The 22,651-nt window shown below is 30.7% G+C and overlaps 9 protein-coding genes and 3 non-coding genes across 12 annotated transcripts; 6 read left to right on the forward strand and 6 right to left on the reverse strand.

The window, feature by feature from the left end:
• Positions 1–34: 34 nt before the first annotated feature.
• Positions 35–1,546, forward strand: TBLA0A01250 (sugar porter family MFS transporter; the record flags this gene model as incomplete). Its single annotated transcript, XM_004177395.1, has 1 exon — positions 35–1,546. The coding sequence occupies one exon, from the start codon at positions 35–37 to the stop codon at positions 1,544–1,546; it is 1,512 nt and encodes a 503-aa protein (XP_004177443.1).
• A 953-nt stretch (positions 1,547–2,499) lies between these two features.
• Positions 2,500–2,571, reverse strand: TBLA0Atrna9Q. Its single transcript has one exon. It is a non-coding gene; the product is annotated as a tRNA-Gln (tRNA).
• A 1,959-nt stretch (positions 2,572–4,530) lies between these two features.
• Positions 4,531–5,001, forward strand: APS1 (Aps1p; the record flags this gene model as incomplete). The annotated part of the gene is made up of 1 exon (XM_004177396.1): positions 4,531–5,001. One exon carries the CDS (start codon positions 4,531–4,533, stop codon positions 4,999–5,001), a length of 471 nt encoding a protein of 156 aa, XP_004177444.1.
• Positions 5,002–5,907: 906 nt separating this feature from the next.
• On the reverse strand, positions 5,908–7,476 carry TBLA0A01270 (MCT family MFS transporter; the record flags this gene model as incomplete). Its single annotated transcript, XM_004177397.1, has 1 exon — positions 5,908–7,476. The coding sequence occupies one exon, from the start codon at positions 7,474–7,476 to the stop codon at positions 5,908–5,910; it is 1,569 nt and encodes a 522-aa protein (XP_004177445.1).
• Positions 7,477–10,011: 2,535 nt separating this feature from the next.
• TBLA0A01280 (uncharacterized protein) lies at positions 10,012–10,116 on the forward strand (the record flags this gene model as incomplete). The annotated part of the gene is made up of 1 exon (XM_004177398.1): positions 10,012–10,116. The coding sequence occupies one exon, from the start codon at positions 10,012–10,014 to the stop codon at positions 10,114–10,116; it is 105 nt and encodes a 34-aa protein (XP_004177446.1).
• Positions 10,117–11,115: 999 nt separating this feature from the next.
• On the reverse strand, positions 11,116–11,896 carry UBC8 (E2 ubiquitin-conjugating protein UBC8; the record flags this gene model as incomplete). The annotated part of the gene is made up of 2 exons (XM_004177399.1): positions 11,116–11,770; positions 11,892–11,896. 2 exons carry the CDS (start codon positions 11,894–11,896, stop codon positions 11,116–11,118), a joined length of 660 nt encoding a protein of 219 aa, XP_004177447.1.
• A 707-nt stretch (positions 11,897–12,603) lies between these two features.
• HTL1 (Htl1p) lies at positions 12,604–12,825 on the reverse strand (the record flags this gene model as incomplete). The annotated part of the gene is made up of 1 exon (XM_004177400.1): positions 12,604–12,825. One exon carries the CDS (start codon positions 12,823–12,825, stop codon positions 12,604–12,606), a length of 222 nt encoding a protein of 73 aa, XP_004177448.1.
• Positions 12,826–13,137: 312 nt separating this feature from the next.
• On the forward strand, positions 13,138–13,449 carry MAK31 (Mak31p; the record flags this gene model as incomplete). The annotated part of the gene is made up of 1 exon (XM_004177401.1): positions 13,138–13,449. One exon carries the CDS (start codon positions 13,138–13,140, stop codon positions 13,447–13,449), a length of 312 nt encoding a protein of 103 aa, XP_004177449.1.
• A 495-nt stretch (positions 13,450–13,944) lies between these two features.
• PET18 (Pet18p) lies at positions 13,945–14,601 on the forward strand (the record flags this gene model as incomplete). Its single annotated transcript, XM_004177402.1, has 1 exon — positions 13,945–14,601. One exon carries the CDS (start codon positions 13,945–13,947, stop codon positions 14,599–14,601), a length of 657 nt encoding a protein of 218 aa, XP_004177450.1.
• A 669-nt stretch (positions 14,602–15,270) lies between these two features.
• TBLA0Atrna8M lies at positions 15,271–15,342 on the reverse strand. Its single transcript has one exon. It is a non-coding gene; the product is annotated as a tRNA-Met (tRNA).
• A 3,789-nt stretch (positions 15,343–19,131) lies between these two features.
• TBLA0Atrna1? lies at positions 19,132–19,202 on the forward strand. The gene has a single exon. It is a non-coding gene (tRNA).
• A 1,132-nt stretch (positions 19,203–20,334) lies between these two features.
• Positions 20,335–22,101, reverse strand: VAC8 (protein anchor VAC8; the record flags this gene model as incomplete). Its single annotated transcript, XM_004177403.1, has 1 exon — positions 20,335–22,101. The coding sequence occupies one exon, from the start codon at positions 22,099–22,101 to the stop codon at positions 20,335–20,337; it is 1,767 nt and encodes a 588-aa protein (XP_004177451.1).
• Positions 22,102–22,651: the final 550 nt, after the last annotated feature.

Raw genomic sequence — 22,651 nt, forward strand, 5'->3', positions numbered from 1 at the left:
AGAAACCGCATCTGCATACCTTTCCGTCTGTATCATGTGTGTCATGGTACGCTTCGGTGGTTATATTTCCGTTGGGAGTTCTGGTACCATTGGTGGTTTCGAATCTCACACTGATTTCTTAGCTAGATTTGGTTCTACCAGTGGCTCTGGTAAGCGTTATTTGTCCAAGGTTAGAACTGGTTTGTTGACTTCCATGTTCAACATCGGTCAAGCCATCGGTTGTTTCTTCTTAGGTCGTTTAGGTGATATGTACGGTCGTCGTATTGCTATTATCGTTGCTTCCATCATTTTCGTTGTCGGTACTGTTATTCAAATCGCCTCTGTAAAAGCCTGGTACCAATACATGATTGGTAGAATTGTTGCTGGTTTAGGTTGTGGTATCATTGCCATCTCATCCCCAATGTTGATTTCCGAAGTTTCTCCAAAGCACTTAAGAGGTGCTATGGTCTCCTGTTACCAACTTATGATTACTATGGGTATTTTCTTAGGTTACTGTGCTAATTATGGTACTAAGAGATATGATGACTCTACCCAATGGAGAGTTCCATTAGGTTTGCAATTTGCCTGGTGTTTGTTTTTAGTCGGTGCCATGTTGTTTGTCCCAGAATCTCCAAGATTCTTGATCGAAAAAGGTAGATATGAAGATGCCAAGCGCTCCATTGCCGAGTCCAACAAAGTTTCTCCAGATGATCCAGCTGTTATTATGGAAGCCGATGAAATCCAAGCCGCTATTGACAAAGAAAGAGCCGAGGGTGAAGCTACCTGGGGTGATTTATTGGATACTCAACACAAGATTCTACCAAGAGTTATCAACGGTATTATGTTATTAGCTTTGCAACAATTGACTGGTGCTAACTATTTCTTCTACTATGGTACTTTGATTTTCAAGGCTGTTGGTTTGGAAGATGGTTATGAAACCGCTATTGTTTTCGGTGTTGTTAATTTCTTCTCTACTTTTGTTGCCTTGTACTTAGTTGATAGATTCGGTAGAAGAACATGTTTATTATGGGGTGCCGCTGGTATGACCTGTTGTATGGTTGTCTTCGCCTCTGTTGGTGTCACCAGATTATGGCCAAAGGGTAAGAACGGTGGTGTCACTTCTCAAGGTGCCGGTAACTGTATGATTTGTTTCTCCTGTTTCTTCATTTTCTGTTTTGCTGTCTCTTGGGCCCCAGTTCCATTTGTTATTATTTCTGAATCTTTCCCATTGAAGGTTAAGGCCAAGGGTATGGCTTTAGCTACTGTCTCCAACCAAATGTGGAACTTCTGTATTGGTTTCTTCACTCCATTTATTACTGGTGCTATTAACTTTTACTACGGTTATGTCTTCTTGGGCTGTTTAGTCTTTGCCTGGTTCTACGTCTTTTTCTTTGTTCCAGAAACTAAAGGTTTAGTTTTAGAAGATGTCAACGTTATGTGGGAAGAAGGTGTCTTGCCATGGAAGTCTGCTGCCTGGGTCCCACCATCTGAAAGAAGCGCTGACTACGATGTTGCTGCTATGGCCAATGATGACACTCCTGCATGGAAGAAGATGTTTGGTAAATAAGCCTAACAAGACAAACTTCAATTTTTGTTTAATTTTTTTTTGACTTACTACTATTCGTATTCCTAATTTGCTACTATGTCTCCCAACATGCTTTTAATTACTAATTCTTAATTTATTCAATCTCTCTCAATTTTTACGTTTTTACGTCACACGAGTGGCTACCCTAATCTTTTATGTCTAATGCCCCAACTTAATGATCTTTTAATTCCCTCCGCAACAATTTGCTGGTGTGTTTTCCAATGTACCAATATTTTGTTTGGATTTCCCTATATTTAACACAATTTATATTATTTTGTAGAATTTATAAAATCTAATACAAATATTTTTTTACTGTTAATACTCCTTCCTTTTCGTTTACCATTCAGAAAGGCTAGAAAAAAATTTGACAAGTCCAATTAAGGCATTAAAGAATGCATAGTGCAAAAATTTCTCATGAACATTTATTGGTTTCTCTTTAATATTTATCTTAAGTATAAAAATAAAAATAAAAATAAAAATAAAAATAAAAATAAAAATAAAAATAAAAATAAAAATAAAAATAAAAATAAAAATAAAAATAAAAATAAAAATAAAAATAAAAATAAAAATAAAAATAAAAATAGCATAACTTAACACGCAGTCCACAAGATAATAATAAATTGAAAAAAGTTAGAAGTAAAAATAGAGTATATCGCATCTTAATACATTCTTAATACTACTTACTACCGGGGTATTTTTAATAGTGTGGCCATGTATGCCTAATACGTGTTGGGTTATCACTCATATTAAGTTTTTATTAGTTGTTGCATAAAACCACAGGTTTGACGAAAAGTTACTCAAGATTAAAGTGGTTGTTGGTATGTAATAACATCAATAATTTCAATGACATTAATACTATTAATGATGATACCTGAAGAGGTTAGTGCCACAAAAAAAAGTATATTGACACGTGATGTTGACCAAAAATTAAAAATAGGTCTTACCCGGATTCGAACCGGGGTTGTCCGGATCAAAACCGAAAGTGATAACCACTACACTATAAAACCCGTATTGCAACATGTCGTAGACGATATTGACTTTATACTCATCTACAAGTTGCTAACTAGAAATTATACATAACACTGAGCAACTGCTAGTTGCATACCTGTGAATATCGGTTCGATGCATAATCTCTACTAGTTAGCCAGCATTACTCAAACTGTGCACTCCTACCCTTGTAAGTAAGTTTACAAACAGTCCAATTAAAGTAAAATGGGAAAGCTGGCGTTGACCTTTGAAAAGTATTTAAAGGCCAGCTTTTCCAGACTTAAGACATAAATTTATAGTTCTTTCACATAGTTATTTAGTTTAAAAAGAACAACAATTATATTCGTAAGTTCGAAGTATTAACTGGTGTTAAGTTAATAAGATTGTTAAGTTAAGTTTTGGTAGTTACTATATAAGTGTATCGTACTCCTAAGTTGGTTTACAACACAACATTTTTGTTGTAAAACCATCTAAGTGCCGTCGCATGTTACGTAATACTTACAAGAAATCAGTACAAGAGAAGCCTCAAGAGAGGGCAGATCAGCTGACCACAGCTGAGAAACAACTATTCAGCAGCTGTGGAACATCAACCGTAACCACTGAATCTGTACCCACTTCTGGTTCATCTTGGACACCTATTAGTAAGAATGGCACCCAGGTTTCAATGAGTGTACCGCATCTTGTAACTATGACCCCAGAACTGTCCAGCTCCAAAGAAGTATATAAGGAGCCTGTATAGATCAATATACTATTATATACTATATAGAGAAGAACCAAGCGAAGATATAATAATCTTGTATAATACAACCTGTAACTACTGATCTCAGTGCCATCCGAACTCTGAAGCATTATCCTCATCCTGGTAGTCTCGTATTACAACAATTTTTTAAGGTTCAAGAATAAAGGACTTTGCTCCAACCATATCATTAGGACTTCAGAATACTAAAATATTCATTCACTAAATAATCATACAAAAAAATATTATATCATAACAATCTCACATAATTACAGAGCAAAACTTCATAATAAGGAATGGCATAGAACAATAGTAAGCCTCTTGATATCACAACACACTACAAAACTTATACATTCTAGTAGCTTTGCATATATCTTAGACCTCCATTATCAAGTGTAAAGAGAACTTAGATATTTCTTAATGAACTATCAACACTCTGTTGAAATTCCCTTACCCTCTTACCATATATATATAATTATAACAATGAATAATTAAGCAAGGTATGGAGCACTACTCTTTAACTCTTATTATAGAACTATGTTTATCATCAACCCTTATTTTCAAACTACTATTTTATTTCTATCATTAACTAGCTTTCATATTACCTACCCTAATGGATACTATTCTATGTTTATATTTATTATTACTTTCTTTGCTAGCTCACTTAAGTCAACAATAATATCTACAAGAATTGTTGTTGGCCTAGGCGAGCCAGCAAAGAAGAGGCAATAAAAGACAGTTAAATATTAGAGTATAGAGTTATTAATTCTCAGGGTGCTATATTCTAGGTTTCGGAAAGAAAAGAAAAACAAATGGATAATTTCTAAGCTTTGTAAATTGATATTCAAGGCCAATCATGTTATTCTTGTGAATGTTATATTATTTATGATAGCATACTGTTACTTAAATTTTATATTTTTCCATTATGCCGAAAGAATATAGCGAGTTGGTCCTCCGAATAAAAATACAATATTTTAATATCAATATTATTATTCATATAATGAATAACAGCATTAGTGAAATTAAAATATACCTTCTCTAGTTGATATTATATGGGATAGTAAGATAGTGCATATGTTTTAGATACTTAATTACTTAATTATACTATTATTAGAATATTAAATACTTTACTTTGCCAAATTTTTTAACACAAATATTCTAATCAAAATAAACAAATAGAGTTTAAATCCCAAAATTAAAAGACAAGGGGCCAACCTAAATAAAAGCACATAGATTATACAAAATGACACAAATTAAATATATGATTTTAGCGTCAAGACAAGGTAAAATTAGATTAATGAAATGGTACATTCCCTTAACTCAAAAGGAGAAAGCCAAAATTTTAAGGAATTTAACCACAACAATTTTATCAAGAAAGCCAAAAATGTGTAATATTGTTGAATATAGTGATCATAAAGTTGTTTATAGAAGGTATGCTAGTTTATACTTTATTTGTGGTATCACAGCAGAAGTTGACAATGAGTTACTAATATTGGAAGTAATCCATAGGTATGTAGAGGCTATGGATAGTTATTTTGGTAATGTTTGTGAGTTGGATATTATATTTAACTTCAGCAAAGCTTATGATATATTGGATGAAATGATTATGTGTGATGGGTCTATTGCAGAATCGAGTAAGAAGGAAATATTATTTACGATGTCAAATATGGATGTTATGGAAAATAGCGATAATTTAGATAGAGTACTAAGTTAATTAACTTGCAACTAGTGAATATGATCGTTGCTATCAATTTGTAAGAGAGTTTCTATATTAGTTAAAGATTAATGACTAACCAGGTTTAAAGTATGAATTACTCATTTTGATTACTCTTGTGATGAAACACATATGATAAGTATTTCATGCATGAATATTTTCTCTTTACATATATATTTATGTATGTATATACCAATTTCAACTTAATAATAGATAGTCATATATATACTATAGGTTCATAATTGAATTCAATTATAATCCGATCTCCTCTTAACTTTAAGCATCAAATTCTCAAAATAAAAATATTGTTATTCTTATAAACTAAAAAAAATAGAAATAAAAATAAAGATAATACTCTTTTTTGTTTGTAATAGGTCTTTAAACGACGTAAGATACAAGTTCGATTTATTGTTCATTCTATTTAATCTTTAAAATTGTAATTATTGTCAATATTTAATTTACACTGGGAATGAAAATTTTAAAGAAAGAGATGTTTGTATAGATTAGTACTACAATTTGACTTTCAATTACTGGTACATATATTAAGTTAAAATCCTAAATGTAATTCAGCAGCATACTTGATTGAGGGTTAAATGGGTTTTACAGTATAAACAAAGGTAAATAATCAAGCTTATTAAAGGGTGAACAACTATTAAGATTGTAAATACTAATCTGCTTCCTAAATATTTTAAATAAATGGGCTGGAAATATATTTTTCTTATAGAGTATTATGTGATATATTAATAGATGTATGATTTATAATTGTATTATTTTGTATTATGTATTAGTTATGTATTAGTTATGTATTAGTTATGTATTAGCTATGTATTAAACTTGGAATATTAGTAAAAATGTATTTATATATTGTAGAACAAAAAGTTGCAGTGAAATATTTGAGATCGGAAATTAAAACTTTTTAAATTTCATACCAATACAATAGTATCTTGAAATAACAAAACTTGTAGCAGAAGCAAAAGCCATCGAGCCACAAAATATGACAAAATTTCTATAAGTTGTATTTGAACCGTTACCAATGATGGCCCCTGTGATTGGTACTGCAATTAAATTTGCAAAAGCCACAACAAAGTACATGCTTGAGTAACGTTTACCAAATTCTTCAATCTTCGAGATTTGACCACAGCAGACAGGTAATAATGAATAAACGGAACCTGAACAAAACCCAAAAAATGCACTAATTACATATAAATTGGTTAAATTAGTACCGAATGGAACCCAACCGACAAACATTAGGATAGTTAAGCATGACATAGTAAGAATGGCCATATTGAATCTACCATACAAATCACTTATATAACCTGGCAGCCATCTTCCTGGAATACTTAAGATATTCAAGACCATAATTAGCATTAATGCATCTGAATTAGAAATATTTCTATTTGTAGCATATGCGCCATAGTAGGTAACCGCAGTATTTAAAGCCACTTCACCAAAAGTAGTTCCTAATACACAAAACAAGTATCTCATATCTTTAAATGCTTTAATATCAAAACTTTCTAAGAAATAAATTCTAATAGTTCTTTTAAATTTTGTATCATTATCATCCAAAGGTGCAATGGGAGCAGTGAATCTTTCTTTTGCTAAGAAAAGTGCCACTATTAATAAACCTAAATCCATAAATGCCCAAACTCTTATTCCCCAGATAAATCCATAATGCTTTGAGGAAGAATTTTTCAATCGGAAAAAATGTTTCAACATGATTGGTAAGATAACCCCACCAATGGATCCACCTAATGTAGCTAATGCAGTAGCCAGCCCACGTCTTTTATTAAAATAATGGCTTGGTGCACTAATTAAAGGAGACATGATAAACCCATTACCCAAACCAACTGCAATTGAAAGGCTTAAAATGAATTGCCAGAGTTTTGTAGAATTAGCCATGGCAACTAATCCACAAACGTGTAATATAGTACCTACAATGACTGGGATTTTAAACCCATTTCTATCGAAATATGTCCCACTAAAGATACATGAACTGAAGTTGACAAATAATAGAAGTGAGAAAATCCAACCGATAGAAGAGGATGATTCATTTGATAATTGATTTTCTTGAATATATGTCTCCACTATACCTATGGCATTCAATAGACCTAGACATGTGAAAAGACCACAGAAACAACCCAAAACTACTAGCCAAGAACGTAGTCCACCTTCTGGATATTCTATATTTGTAAAATCAATAGTATCTTGTTTTTCTATATTAGATATTGTTGCAGATGCCAATGATGATGATGTTAAGGTGGAACTGTCTGTTACAGATTCCAGTTCTGTTTCAAATCCACTTTTTAACGAAGAAGTGGTTTCTATAATTATATTATCTTTATCTTTGATTGATAGACAGGGTTGTGGAACTTCTGCCATGACTATATTACCGTTCTCTTTGTTAACGACTATATTTTTCTTTTGCCTTTGAAACAATTCAAAGAATGAATTAGTTTGTTTTCTGGTTGATGGCATCTATATAAAATTGTTTTGGTTTTATTCTGCATGATATGAGCAAGATATCTTCGAGTGTTTGTGCTTTATATAGTTGTTATTTTCTTTCTCCAGTATTCCTACATTGTTTTTTTTTGTTGTTGTTTTTGAAACAAAAAACATATTCTTAGTGTGTATGTGTGTATGTGGCCTTTTAATTTGACTCATCTCATCGCATTAATTTATTTAACTGAGTTGTTTCGTGCAAGGTTCCTGTTAGCAATCAAACCAGATCCCAAAGACAGACTCCCTATAGTTTTCTTACTAATGTATACCAAGAAAAGAAGTATCTAAATGACCCATTTACCTTCCATTATTATTATCCATAAACAAGAAGCGGAAAGTGAACACCGATGCCTGGTCATGAAGCTTTTTTATTAGCGTTGATCATGCACCCTGAATAGTGCCAAATAGCCTCTTCCTCTGTGGTTAAAATAGTCGCCGCTTTGAGTATAAAATAGTCCCCTCTTCTGGGCATATTTCTTTTTTTCTTTTCTTCGAGAGATTCTTTGTTACAGCAGAATCATGGAGATACAGCCGTAGCAACAGGCACGATAGTGAAAGGCCGTAGAGACGGAGATCGTGTTCCGCCGGAAGTCGAGCTCCGAGATGTACGGCATTCACACGGCATTCTTAGATCGCTGTGGTGTGTATCCCAATAGAGTGAGAAAATAATCTACGCGGGAAAACAACTCCGTCTAGGCGGCTAGATCTGGAATGTAGAATGTCTAATGTGGCGCGTTGTGTATTCTGTATCACGTGATTTGTGTTGTAATACAAATTATCAAGATATATTATTGTGGCATTCTAGTGTGTAAATTGAGTGAAGATATAATAAGTGTAGCCAGTAAGTTTGTAGTGTCTAGTATCTATAATATTTTTATGCCAAAAGAATAATATTATTCGAGAAGAGATTATTATTTTTTGAAAATATTCTTGGCATTTTCAATTCCTAAAATTATTCTATATGATTTTGCTATTTATTAAAATAAGAAAGAAAAAAAAGAGTTGGCTCGTCACTTGAGTTATTATTGAGTAAGCTAGTTTATTTAGCCTAATACCGCGACTTGGGATAGGGTTAGGGTTTATTTTAAAAGTATTGTACGTAATAAGTTTAAAAAAATATTCTTTTTGAACTACTCTACTTTGTGTTGATGTTAGTATAGGACTTAAGAATAGACTTCCTTTTCAGCATCCTAAAATTTACATTATAAAAATTTGAGAGCCTATTGTATGGCTTTAAGCAAAGAAAGTACGTAAAACAATTAAAAGAATATACTTGTATTATACCTTATTCTAAACATAGAAAATAATTAAAAGTACCATAGTCTTCACACATAAATAGTAATTTTTTTTTCTCTACAATATTAATACGGGTAAGCAACAATTGTGTTTTGAGATTTGCAACTATTGTGGCACCTCGGTTTTGTGCCCCCTCTTTAAATCCATACTCAGTATCTGTTTGTCTTCATTATAGTAAATATACAAGAGGTAAATAGAGTTCTTCATTAATAGAATAACATAACTATGTATTGTTATTTTTTAAAAAATATTTATAGACATATGTACTTTTTATGATGATGGTAATGTGAAGTCTAGTTTATAATAGACCAGTCTTCGAATATATATATTTGATATAAAATAACAATAGAACTGAAAAGGATATGATTCCAACCTTATACTTTTTGGTGAATATTCGCACAACCTTTTTCTTTTAGAAACAAGATTTTAATTTAAATATCTATTTTTTTATTTCAATTCTATTCACCCAGAGTTATAGAAAAGGGAAATCCATGTTATTCATTGTAATAGAAACCATTAGAAATAATATCAAAACTATTGGTAATTTAATAAATATAATAGGAAATTAATCACATTTGGAAAGTAGATTAGTATTGATTCTTAACTATTATTCTCAATTTATGGGTAACAGTATTCAGCTTTTTGGTTAAACTTGTTTGGAGTTAGACCTCAATAAATATTTTATATTCCATCGCAAGTATAAAGAAGAATTTAGAAACGCAGAAATTAATGAAATTTATAGGTTGATATTTTTTGAAACGATCTAAAATTTTATCAGGAAAATAATATCAGAGATTATCTTGTATGCATCAAAAGGTGTTAGTTTAAATAGCTATTACATTTCTCCTTTGGAATAAAATTTTTGTGCCTTTTTCTTTTCCTATATTTCTTTTTGCTTTATTGGGTATTTGATATTTTTGAGGTTTTGAGAATTCCGTGTATTTACCTAATTCGGTAAATTACATGGATTACAAAAATTAAACTCTGTGTATAGAAGATGAAACATGAATAACAGTCTCATACTGTAATAACATATGTTTCATACTAAATTAAACAAAAATATCTCTGTAATTAAATTTAAATAGTTTTTAAAAATATTAAAGTATAAAAGGTAAACGGTTTATAGAATAAAACGATGTAACTTATTAACAATTTTTAAAGGATAAAATCAACAAAACAAAAACTATTCAATCATTTAAAACCATATACTTCAAAATGCAATCAACTACCCAAGCAACTCAAAAAGATAACTCTTCTGAAAACAAAGATAATTATATTGTTCCAGGTTTATTTTGGGATCCTGCTTGTATTATCGCTTAAATATAATAGCAAACTTTTATTTTATCTGATATTTCAATTTTATTTCCAATAACCAATGGACGTTTTTATTCTTTAAATATAATTTACTTTACTAGTAAATATGTATATACCTTTTATACCTTTATATCTTTATATCTTTATACCAAAATATATTTTATTTCATACAACATCGGCTCTTTTTTTCGACTCTGCGTAATTTAATGATAAAACTAAGTTTTTATAACTTCAAGAATAATAAATATATTAGTTAGCATTTTTTTTGGATAACTCAAGTATTAATAATAGAATAATTATTCTATTAACTTACAGGCTATATAATTTTAATATTTCATGTATCCCTACATCAAGTTTAAATATTACTTACAATAAATTTTGTTCCCCGTAGTCCATATAACGTTACTGTTTTGAAGAGTTTTCGTATTTAAAGATATAATTAAAAAGAGCGTGATTTAAATAATAAAATTTGTATCTTTTTTAACTTTTCATTATTTAAAAAGAATCTCCCAATTACTAAATAACAATTTTTGTAATTTCCTAAAAAGTACAAACTTACGAAGTACTATATTTAGCACAGATAAACCAAATAGGAAAACGAAATTAAATACTTAAAATGAAATAATATATTAAAAAGTATACATAGGTGAATCTATGCCTATATAGGTGTAAATTATATAGCACCTTAAGATATATTCTGGGTTTAAAGTATATTATTCAAATAAATAGATGGGAATGTGAAATTTTCTATGACAAAGGTGTAAAATCAAGTAAAAAGACAATATTGATAAAGCAAAAACAATGTACATATATATCACTTTATATGCAAAAATGGAAATATGTTAAAATTTTTTTTCATTACAAACAAAATGGAAAAGACGAAGCTAGTGTATAGCAGGTATGAATATAGTTTTAAAGATGAAATTAAAATTGAAAATGAATATATTTGCCGAGATCAATTGGATGAAATATAAACATATATAAGATTACAATCTCCTCCTTGAATTAATCATCGTCATCATCACTAACGTCAATATCACTCAACTCTTCGCTTATCCCACCTTCCTCCAATTCTGAATCGCTCAAGTCTCCCCTTATCTTATCCTTATTTTTCCTGCCTTCCTCATCATCATCATCATCATCATCATCATCATCATCATCATCTTCCTCTTCATCTTCCTCCTCTTCTTTACGTCCAAACAGTTTCTCATATTTCTCTGGAGTAGCATATTTATCGATATATTCTTTAATTTTTTCTTCATATAATTTCTTATCACGTAATTGTAGTCCTGCAGCTTCATTATTTAAAGGATCCGTCCCATTTGGCTCCTTTAAAAGACCCGGTATCATCCATTCTACAATATTGATCAAATCATATAAAGGTGACCAAGTAGAATTGATAACATCTAAACAGATTGATCCTGATGCAATATCGATATTTGGATGGAATATTTTATTGACAAACCCAATACTTGGTGATTTATATGGATAATTGTCCGGTAATTCCACATGCAATCTCCAGACCCCCTTTTCATAAGGAGTTTCATCCGGACCAAAAAATTTTATAAAAAATTCTTGCATGTTATCATTAACTAGCTCTACATCATGGTTACTCATCAGTAACTTCATAACGTCTGTTTCAATTCTTCTCTTGGAGTTACTAATCGGAAAAAAAAATAAAATTCTCAATAGAACATCCTGAATGTCTTCTTGATTGTCGATCATTGTTAGTAAAGTTGCTTAAATCAATTGTAATAAATATTGTGGTAATAAATGCATACCTCATGCTTCTTTTTTAAGAATATAAATAATCTATGAAAACAGTTCAAAATTATAACTTGATATACTTTTTTTTAGCCCTAAAGGTGTATTTGAGTGACTAGTGGTTGTTGTGTTTATAGTTGATGATCTTTTTTTATTTCTTTTTTTTTTATTTTAAAATAATTACAAATATAACTACTATATATATATATATATACGTAATTTGTCGACCAAACTAGCAATAAGTGTGATTGGTATTAATAGCCATATTGAGTGCATCGCACTCCAATAAATATCCCTGATACCGAATTTCAACACCGGGATTTCTTAATTTCGCTTATTTCCCTTTTCACGGGGATTAACATACATACAAAGAAATCACACAACTAAGAACATCTAAGATCAACAAAGACGATCATTAAGACTAAATTAGCAATCTAGGGTCGAAGGTGAACAATATAGGTTTATTTGTGCCTGACATCCTTATCTTAAACTGTAGTTGGATCCCAGCATCAACAGAAGACGAGAGATTAGAAAGCATCTTACCGCGTTATGAATAATTCCGGTAACTATGATAAAAGGGTTCTAGTCATTGTTAGGGTACTATAGAAGCATGGTTACTGTTTGCTTGGTCAAGTACATGCTTGATCTAATGAAAAATGAACCTCAAGTCTTATATATTTTCTATTCAAGCCCATATAAGTAATGAGAAATAAAAAATAGTACACATAACTAAGCATTATTTTTTTCACATTTTAATTTTTCGAGCTGATCTTTCAATTGTGCTAGAGTACGTTTTTGATTCTCTTCAGATGCTACCAGGTTGTGTCTCTCAGAGTTATCAGCCAATTGGAATAACTCACACATCTGTTCTCTACGCTCCATTAGCTGATATGCGGTCAACGTTTTTAATGTGACATTGTTGTATTGATAATATGCTGAGGGTTGTTTCATTTTTGCAGCGTTGGTATTTTATAAAGATGATTGATTGTATTGATAAACAGCTGATTAATTTGCTTTAATATTTTTTTATTAAAATTAATTTTCTCGCGTTTATGCTTCAAATTTCTCTATTCTATAATTGAGAAATTTCCGTATCTTGAAAATTTCGGAACTTTATATTTAATTCTGAAATTTCTATGATATTCAAGATTATATTACGATATCAGGATTATTTTAATATATCAATAATGCTATATACAGATTCTTTCATCTTGCTTCCTGTTCAGATAATTATATACATATATAATCCGATATAATCCCATTATGCAAAATTTACAGTTGAACGATTTCATCAACTCAAGACTTCATGTAACGATTGACAAAGATCGTCATATTGTAGGAACATTAGTTGCTCTGGACTCCCAGGTTAACTTACTTTTGAATGACGTAGTGGAATTTTCAGTCATTAGACCATCTACAGAATCTGATTCCGATAAGCACGAGGCCCAACAATATACTAGGAAATTGGGGCTAGTCAGTATACCAAGATCCTCAATTAATGTATTAAGGATAGTAGATGAAGATTTAGAAGCTTTGATAAAGAGAAGAACATATTTAATGCAATCTGCTGTTTGATTGACTAAATGAAACCCTGAATTCCCTTAAGAATTCGTTACATTTCTTTGCATAATTTTTACTCTCCCCGATGTGCATGCGCGTATAAGGAAAAAATTGCATTTCCATTTTTAATTGATCCCTACTGTATCTAGTAGGAGACTATTACTACTAAGATCCTTTCATTGGTAAATGGGTTCCTAAGTAACATCATCGAATAATATTCCTCTCTAGATATTCAATATTGGATATCTTAACATCATCACTAACTTTAACAACCCTTGGCTCTATCTCACTTAGCAAAATGATTGTGGCGAAGATCCATTGATGGTACACGAATACCTTTGAGGTAAATTACAAGCACATTCGATTTACTTATATAAGAAACCTAATATTAATTTTCTTTTTAATTTATACACATATATATTGCATTTATAAATATATATATATGTATATATATAACATTGGTCACATATCTGAAATTCAAAAGCACTAATTTCAAATCCTTAATTCAAAATGGCTGCTCAATCTACCACTGCTCAATTATTAGCAAAACACTCTAATATCTTCAAAAAAGCCACTGAACATGAATTGACTAAACAGTTATGTAAAGGTACTTTAGCAGACAGAGCCTTATACATTTACTTGGCTCAAGATCTACAATTTTTTGAAACTGGACTAAGAACCATTTGTAAAACCACTGCAAAGGCCCCTGAAGTTGACAGTTTATTAACTTTAGCTAAGAAAATTGGATTTTTTGCTAACGATGAAAACACTTACTTCCGTGATTGTTTGGAATTACTAGCACCTGCCATGACTAAGGAAGAAATTGAATTCTATAACAATAATGAAGTTGCCTCAGTTAAACAATATATTGCTTATTTAAATAAATTGACTAATGACAACTCTATAGAATATCCACAATTGATCACTTACTTATGGGTGGCTGAACAAATCTATTTAGAATGGGCTCATAATTTACCAAAGGCTGAAAACCTGCATTGGAAGTATCAAACTTGGATTGATTTGCATGATGGTAAACATTTCATAGATTGGTGTGACTTCTTAAAAGCCGAAGTCGATAAATACCCAATTGAAAAAGTTGAAGAAACTTTTGTAGAAGTTACTAGTTTGGAATTCGAATTTTTCGAATCTTGTTTTAACGCTAAATAATTAATGTTTCTTTTTAAAAAAAAATTATATAATCATTATAATGACTTGAATAGCACTTTATTTTACTTTCTTTATTTTTTTAGGATATAATGGAGTTATTTTAAAAATAACTAAGATAGTATTCCAACATTTAAATTAAAACTTAAGAACCCTTTATTTCGAAGTGCAGAAGAGCTTAAGAATTATTACAAAGGGATACTTGATGCTTTTAATAGTTGTGATGGGGATGCTCAGGTAAGAGAATTTTAAGCTTTCAACTTTGCTGATATCAATTGAAGATCTTACAATAGCTTGTATAAAAAAATAAATACGTTTATCTTTTGTGAAGCTATCCTACAACGCAAACAATTAATAAATATGTATAACTCTTTCAAACTTTTTGGGATCGTTCTTTTTGTTACATCTAAATAATCAATTGACCTTCCAATTGGTTTGATATTTTGTATTTGAAATTCAAATTTTTAAACTGTCGGAAATAACAGTTCTTCTCCTTATCTAGTTACCTAAAATATTGGAGTTTGAATTCCAGAATTGTTAATAGCAGGAGATATAGTAAGACAAAAATTAAATATATTTCTTTATGTATCATTAAAACACAACTTCATATCATTGGAGGCGATATATTGAATAAAAATCACGTGATAAGACAAAGATTTAGTAAAAAAATAATAGCGCCGCCTAGTTTCGATCTAGGGACATCAGGGTTATGAGCCCTGCGCGCTTCCACTGCGCCACGGCGCTTCCAAATCTCGAAAGTTGAGGAGATATTAGTGAAAGGGATGACAAAGGAGATATCTACTGTTCGTATGGAATCAAAAATAAGCTACTTGGAACAAACTACGCTATCTGATATACAAACTGCTAAAACAAGCACATATGAAGAGACCTACTTTATCCAAAAATAGCACAATTCAGCTCAACTAAGCTCCCTGAAGTACACTTGCTACCTCTAACACACTCACTGCATCCAAGTATATAAAGGGAATTAATATATTCTAATACTTTCCCTAAAGCTTCCTCTTATAGTTCCTTTCAATAAAAAAGAAACCACCTAAAAAGACTCGAATTACCTTTCAATAATCTTTATAACTAGTTAGTACTAGCTATCTCTATCTAAACTGAACCATTACTTTCTATTATTATATCGTTTGAATCAACCTCACCTTCTAAAGTATTATATCTCTCTACAATTAATCATTCATAGTGTTGTTGACTTACTGTTGTCAACAAAGAAAGATATTAGGTAAAAGGGAAAATATTGAGCAATAGTAACAGCAATAAGAGAGTATGCCAGAATTGTCAATATTAAACATAAAATGAAGTTAAAGTGACGCAAACAAAATAGAGATGAGGATGTTAAAGGTATAAACAGAATAGATAGTATATATTGTAGAGAGAAGATCCTTGCTTCTTTGCTTGGTGGTTTCTTTTTCTTTCTATATAAAGAAATCTAAGAGAAGTTCACGATGAAATAAAGAAATCTTACCCCTTTATATATGTTTTATTTTTGTATGTAGGCACGCTAATAGTTGTAATTGACTATTAGCAATTGGTCAATTACTTATTAGTTTTTGTATTAATTAGGGGTGTAATATTCTTAGATTGGCATTAATGACTCATCAATTTACCCCATACGTGGCACTAATTACATGTGTTGATATATTTGGTATTGTTTATGGTTTATAGTAGCGATATCGGAGATCGATAAGGTTCAATCAGTGGACATAGGCGCTTGTGTTTTGTAATTGGGTTAGTGACGTTGGATCCAAGAAGTTAATTCTTGGTTCTATGTCAACAGTGTCTCATCTTACTCTAGATACCATTGCTTCCTTATCTCCTTTTAATTTTACAGCCTTTTACTTTGTTGAACCTAATTTTCCAACAATATGCGATAAATTGAATTACTTTTTTAAGTACTATATAAACAGCATATGTTGTAAATAATAGATATTCTGTATACTTTACAGAAAGATATCGTTAAAACAATAAATAACTGAAGCATACAAACACCTAAGAATGTGATAAAGGTAAATTTTAGAATATAATTGGATATCTAGTAATATTACTCGATATCCAATTGTATATATCAGGCCAGCTTCAACGTCATTTAGAAAGTTCTATAATACTTTTTAGAGTAACTTGGGAATAAACCACTTTTGAGAATATAACTTAAATAATTTTTTTAATTATGTTTTAACGCAACTTTAAATAAAATGGTTTTCTCGTTTTCTTTAGTTCTACCTTTTTATGGGAAAACTATACATGAATGAGAAAGTTAAGTAAACTATTAGTTCTATTCTTTTATTTACAGAAATAAAACTGCTCAACAAGCTACTAACTAGGATTAAGCTAATAATGTACGAACAAGTAGTAATAACCAGTAAGAGCCCTACTTGCTTGTATGAATAATGCATTAATAATTTATTAAGAGATACATCACTATATGGTACTATGCTTTATTTATTAAAACACAGTTTACCATATAATAATGCGTTAAGATGCATTTGAGAATATAATTAAAAAGATATTAAATTCTAGATTATTAACCAAGACTTGTCAAAAATATCTAATTGACTTCTACTGAGAAATATTTCAAATATTGGTTTATTTTTTTTATTTTGAAATCTAAATTTATCACTAAAGAAACAAATAAAATGTTAGATATATTTACATAAAGTTAAAGGAAATTATTTTATTTTAGACTTAATAAATGGCTAAATCACTTAAATTACTATAATTAGCGGAAGTATCTTATACTAAAGAAACCCATACCCTTTTATTCTCTTCATTTTACGCCTACTTTCTGCTGGAATATGATTATATCATTTCCTTTATAGTAGTAAAATATTAGAAGTACAGGACAATATTATATGTTCATTGCTTGGAATTTGTCCAAATCATTATTTAAGAAATATCTTGAAAAATATAATACATGTTTACATATATTCTTAATTGTGACTATAAGCATAACAGAGTTTACAAAAATTTCTCTTGAAAACCAACATAGGAGAACAATACAAACCATTAGTAACTTATAGTAAATGATTAGTGCACAGCAAATTTTACTTATCACTAAGTTAATAGTCTTTCGAACTTGTGAAATATTGTTTACTGGTTGGTATGAGTTATGCATCGATAAGATATCAACAATTATGCTACTAACAGTCACTTAGATTTAAGTATAATTCATCGCCAGCAGTTTGTAGATGAGCATAGGTTCAATACTATCTACAATGTTGACTTGGAACCAATAATTAACTTCTTGGATCCAACGTAAGTAAGCCAACTTCAACACTCAAATACGTACACACACTAATGCTATATATAGTACCAATCTCTTCAACAAAACTCTCCTCTATTTGTACATTACCTTAACACGGGAGCTTCCTGCTTATCATCCTGTAATATTCAATTCTCATTAGTTCTCCAACACTGTCTTAATATACAAGCCATACTAATTATAAACCTCATGACCAAGGGGAAAGTGCTAATGTTAAATATATGGTGTTTACATAACACCTTTGCTTAACTCACCCCGCACGAGATGTCCCTGTCGTCCAGAAACTTAGACATATATAAGTAAATAAAATTATTGCCCACTATACCATTCAATTATATTTCCTTTCAATAGAAAGAGAACCACCCAAATAATACTCGGATCATCTCTATATCCTTTATATTTATCTCTTATCTAAATCATATTATAATCTGTTAACAATATTGTTTTGCGCTAATCTCACTATTTCTGCTCTTCTTTATTACTAACCTAGTATGGTATCCTATACGATTCTAGAAACTTACTGGGATTCAAGAGAGTTAGACATTGTTAAACAGTGTTTAAGATGTAAAGACGATTATTTTATTTAGACATATATAGTAAATACTATAACTAAAATGAATATATTTCTTAAATAGTGTTTTTCGATATAAAAAGAAAAACACATTTTAAACAATGAGTCACGTGATAAAAAAGTCTTTTACCACTTAATAGAAAATGATATAATCATATTCCAGCAAAACTGATCCTTTTCTCTATGTTTCTATTTCTCAACTCTTCCTTTGTTGTCATATCTTTGTTAACAACAAAAATTTCTGTTGTAAAACTGGCTAAGCGCCGTCGCCTTTCACGTAATACTTACAAGAAATCAGTACAAGAGAAGCCTCGAGAGAGGACAGATCAGCTGACCACAGCTGAGAAACAACTATTCAGCAGCCGTGGAACATCAACCGTAACCACTGAATCTGCACCCACTTCTGGTTCATCTTGGACACCTATTAGTAAGAATGACACCCAGGTTTCAATGAGTGTACCGCATCTTGTAACTATGACCCCAGAACTATCCAGCTCCAAAGAAGTATATAAGGAGCCTGTATAGATCAATATACTGTTATATACTATATAGAGAAGAACCAAGGGGAGATACAATAATCTTGTATAATACAACCTGTAACTACTGATCTCAGTACCATCTGAACTCTGAAACACCATCCTTGTCCTGTCAGTCTGGTATTACAAAAATTTCCAAAAAGGGTTTTATAGTGTAGTGGTTATCACTTTCGGTTTGATCCGGACAACCCCGGTTCGAATCCGGGTAAGACCTATTTTTAATTTTTTTGACCAAGATCACATGATGATATGTAACTATTTTAAGCTTTGCTACTCCCAGTAGTATATCTTTTTGCTGCTAGTTTAATACCAACTGTTTATCAAACCATACAACTATATACCTGAACCTATGTAAGTTAAATATTATTATTATTACGTTCCGATTTGTTCACTATACACTTCCATCTTTTGTATCTCGTCCTTTTTGTTTTCTGGTTCTTACCTCTTTGTTCTACCTTAACCCTCTAGTTTATTCTTTTAGCTTTAGATTCTTAAATAGAATTTATGTTCATGATTCACTTGTTAACCTACAAGTTCATTCCGTTATCATGTGATCCTGATTTATACACGTGACTAACGTAGCTCACACTACGTGACATGATATACGTTTTTTTATGGTACTAACCTCTACAGGTGTCACCAATAATAATTTTGCCATTGAAATTATTAATGTTAATACATATTTATTTCAAATACAGTAAGGAAGTTTACCTCCAAGATTACTGATCTTCTCCTTTATTCAATTAGTTTAAGTTCCATAACTAACATTGAATTAACAATTACCAATCCATAGACATTTCTGTTTATAATCGAATATTTATATTTTGAGATTCAAAATATTTTTGTAGCTACCATTAGAAACTTAGTGAGTTTTTTTCTGATATGTAATACTCACCTGACTTCTTGAACTTTAATATTTTTAGCTTGGAAATCAAAGTGAGTTTACTGCTATTATACATATCTTAACTCAAGGTGAGATAAATACTTAAGATGTATATAGCCTCTTAAATAAAAACAGATGTTTAGTGTATCTAACCTAAATAGGATATAATTTGTTTAAGAAGTACACTAATAAATTAAATTTATGAAATAGAATAATAAAAAGAATTAAGAAATGAAAAAAAAAAACGAAATTTCTTGAAATTTGTAAATAATTATGAGCCCGTCCCTATGTATATAATCCAACAAACATAAAGAAATTCGATTATAAGTGAAATAAACTTTAAAACTTGGTAATGAATCGCTACAATTAATCGACTAGAAATCCATCTATCAATTAAAATGCAACTAACAAATTGTAATGATGAGTTTAACAATGAAAAATGACTAATGAAAAGCCACAGGGGTTATATCAAAAATTGCAAAATTTGTTGAGTAATGTTATATAGATCAACGGTGTTATCCTCTTGTTGATCAGTAGAGCCCGATGTAGTCAAATCATCATTATTAATTATATTTGAACTGTTAATATTATTTTTATCCAGAGTTGAGCCATTATTACCGTTCATATCATTATCTTTATTAATAGTATTTGATTTCTTTGTTCTTTCATAAGTGGACTTGGCCATTTTCTTAACACCATCAATCAATTCTGTATCGTTTTTTACCAATTCTAAGACTCTTGCATTATGACTTTCTAAAAGTTGTAAAATCGTCCACAATGCTATGTGTTCAAATGTGGCATAATTACTGTTCAGAAAATTGACTAAGAAGCCGCGGATACCAGTAGAAGGGCTTTCCCAAGCATCCAGTATTTTTTCATAGTTATTAATTCGAGAACATAGATTAGCCAATGCAGCAGCAGCATTTCCTGATACTTCTTGATTATCAGAAAATGTCATTGGTATTAATGCATCCAAGATACCAGCATCTAATAAATCTAGTTTTGAAACATCAGCTAGAGCTAAAATAGCAAAACAAGCAGAAATTTCACTTTGCACACTTATTGGAGAGGACAATGCCAATTCTTTACATTTTTCAACTGCACCACTTTCTAAAAATTCCTTACGGTTTTTTTCAGAAGATGCAGCCAAGTTTCTTAAGGTGGAAACTGCATGACATTGTATTTCTTCGGAGTCTGTGTAATCTAATAATTTTACTAATGGTTTTAAGAAACCAGCATCCACAATTAAACCTTCATTTAATGGATGAATAGAGATATTTCTAATACAAGCAACACTTGCTAAAATTAGAGGCATTGAATCACTTTGAATGGATCTAACTAAATGAGGTAACCCACCAGCACGAACAATTTCCAACTGATAGCTAGTATCTGAAGCCAAATTTCTCAATGCCAAAGTGGCTTGACATTTAACTCTCGCTGAGGGAGAGTCCATTAAGGATACTAATTTTGAAACTAATCTTGGTTCTGTTTGAGACAACTTCTTTCTGTTTTCTTCATCTACAGCAATATTCGATAATGCAGTGGTACAATAATATTGAACATCTGGATCTACAGAAGATAATAGGGAAACCAGAACGGGAACAGCACCTGCATTTACAAGTTCCTTTCTATTTTCTCCAGAATGCGTCATATTTAACAAAGCACCCGTAGCATTCCTCTGTACTCTGATGTGTTTGGATTTTGCTAATTTAGCTAAAGGCACCAGGGCTCCTGAAGTAGCAATTTTATGCTTATTATCATCCTGCGTAGCTAAGTTTGTAATACAACCGACAGCATTACATTGAACCTCCACATTATTGCCCATCATTTGCTTTATCAAAGGTTCTAAACCACCCATATCAACGATTAAAACTTTATTTTCATTATTGACAGCCAAGTTACCCAAGGCCGCACAAGCAGCAACTTGAATTTGAGGATCCTGACTTTGTAATAATATTAAAATTGGTTCTAAAACATCTCTAGAAACAGGTCTAACATATTTTTCAGTAATTTCAGCAAATGCTAATGCTGCACTTTTTTGAAGATTTAAATTATCTGAATATACTAACGTCGTTAAAGCTTTTAATGGACCGCCAGAATAAAAATCATAATGATCTTTATCTTCTAGATAGCCTAACAGAAGAGTTACAGCCTCACGCTCATTATCAGCAATTGGTAAAATTGTAGTCTCATCGGTTGACTTTTTAAGACAACTACAGCATTTACCCATTTCTAATATTGGTACACAGTTTTATTGGTTTCTTTATTGTTATTATAAGTATACTGCTAATTGAATACAATACAATTTTTGCTGGTATAAATTGTTATTTCAATTGAAATTGTATTGATTTCCAGTACTTTGGTGTCTCAGTATTAACTAATAATTCTTAAGAAGTGGATTATTCTAACAAATCAAATAGTATGGATAATACAAGTGATTGTATAGTGTGAATAATAGTATAATGTATTTTATCAAATAAAGGAAATATTTGAAATTAAAAAAAAAAGAAAAAGATAGTTTTTATTTTTCTCTATACAATCAATTAAAGGAAAACAAACAGCTGACTATATAATTAGGGATTCCAGTTTCCAAAACAAATCAATTAGGATTCAGTAAACAATTTACACTTCTGAAATTGCTAGTGCTATTTGTGGGGTAAGGCTCTTATTTCCTAATGTCTATCTGTCTTCGAGTAAAGGTATAAACTTGAATTGAAAATGAAGTTACTTTTCACTGTTTTAGTCTGGCAACGACTTTTTGTTTTTTTTTTTTTTTTTTG

The sequence above is a fragment of the Henningerozyma blattae genome, chromosome 1 (genome assembly GCF_000315915.1).
Source record: "Henningerozyma blattae CBS 6284 chromosome 1, complete genome".
Lineage (NCBI taxonomy): Eukaryota > Fungi > Ascomycota > Saccharomycetes > Saccharomycetales > Saccharomycetaceae > Henningerozyma > Henningerozyma blattae.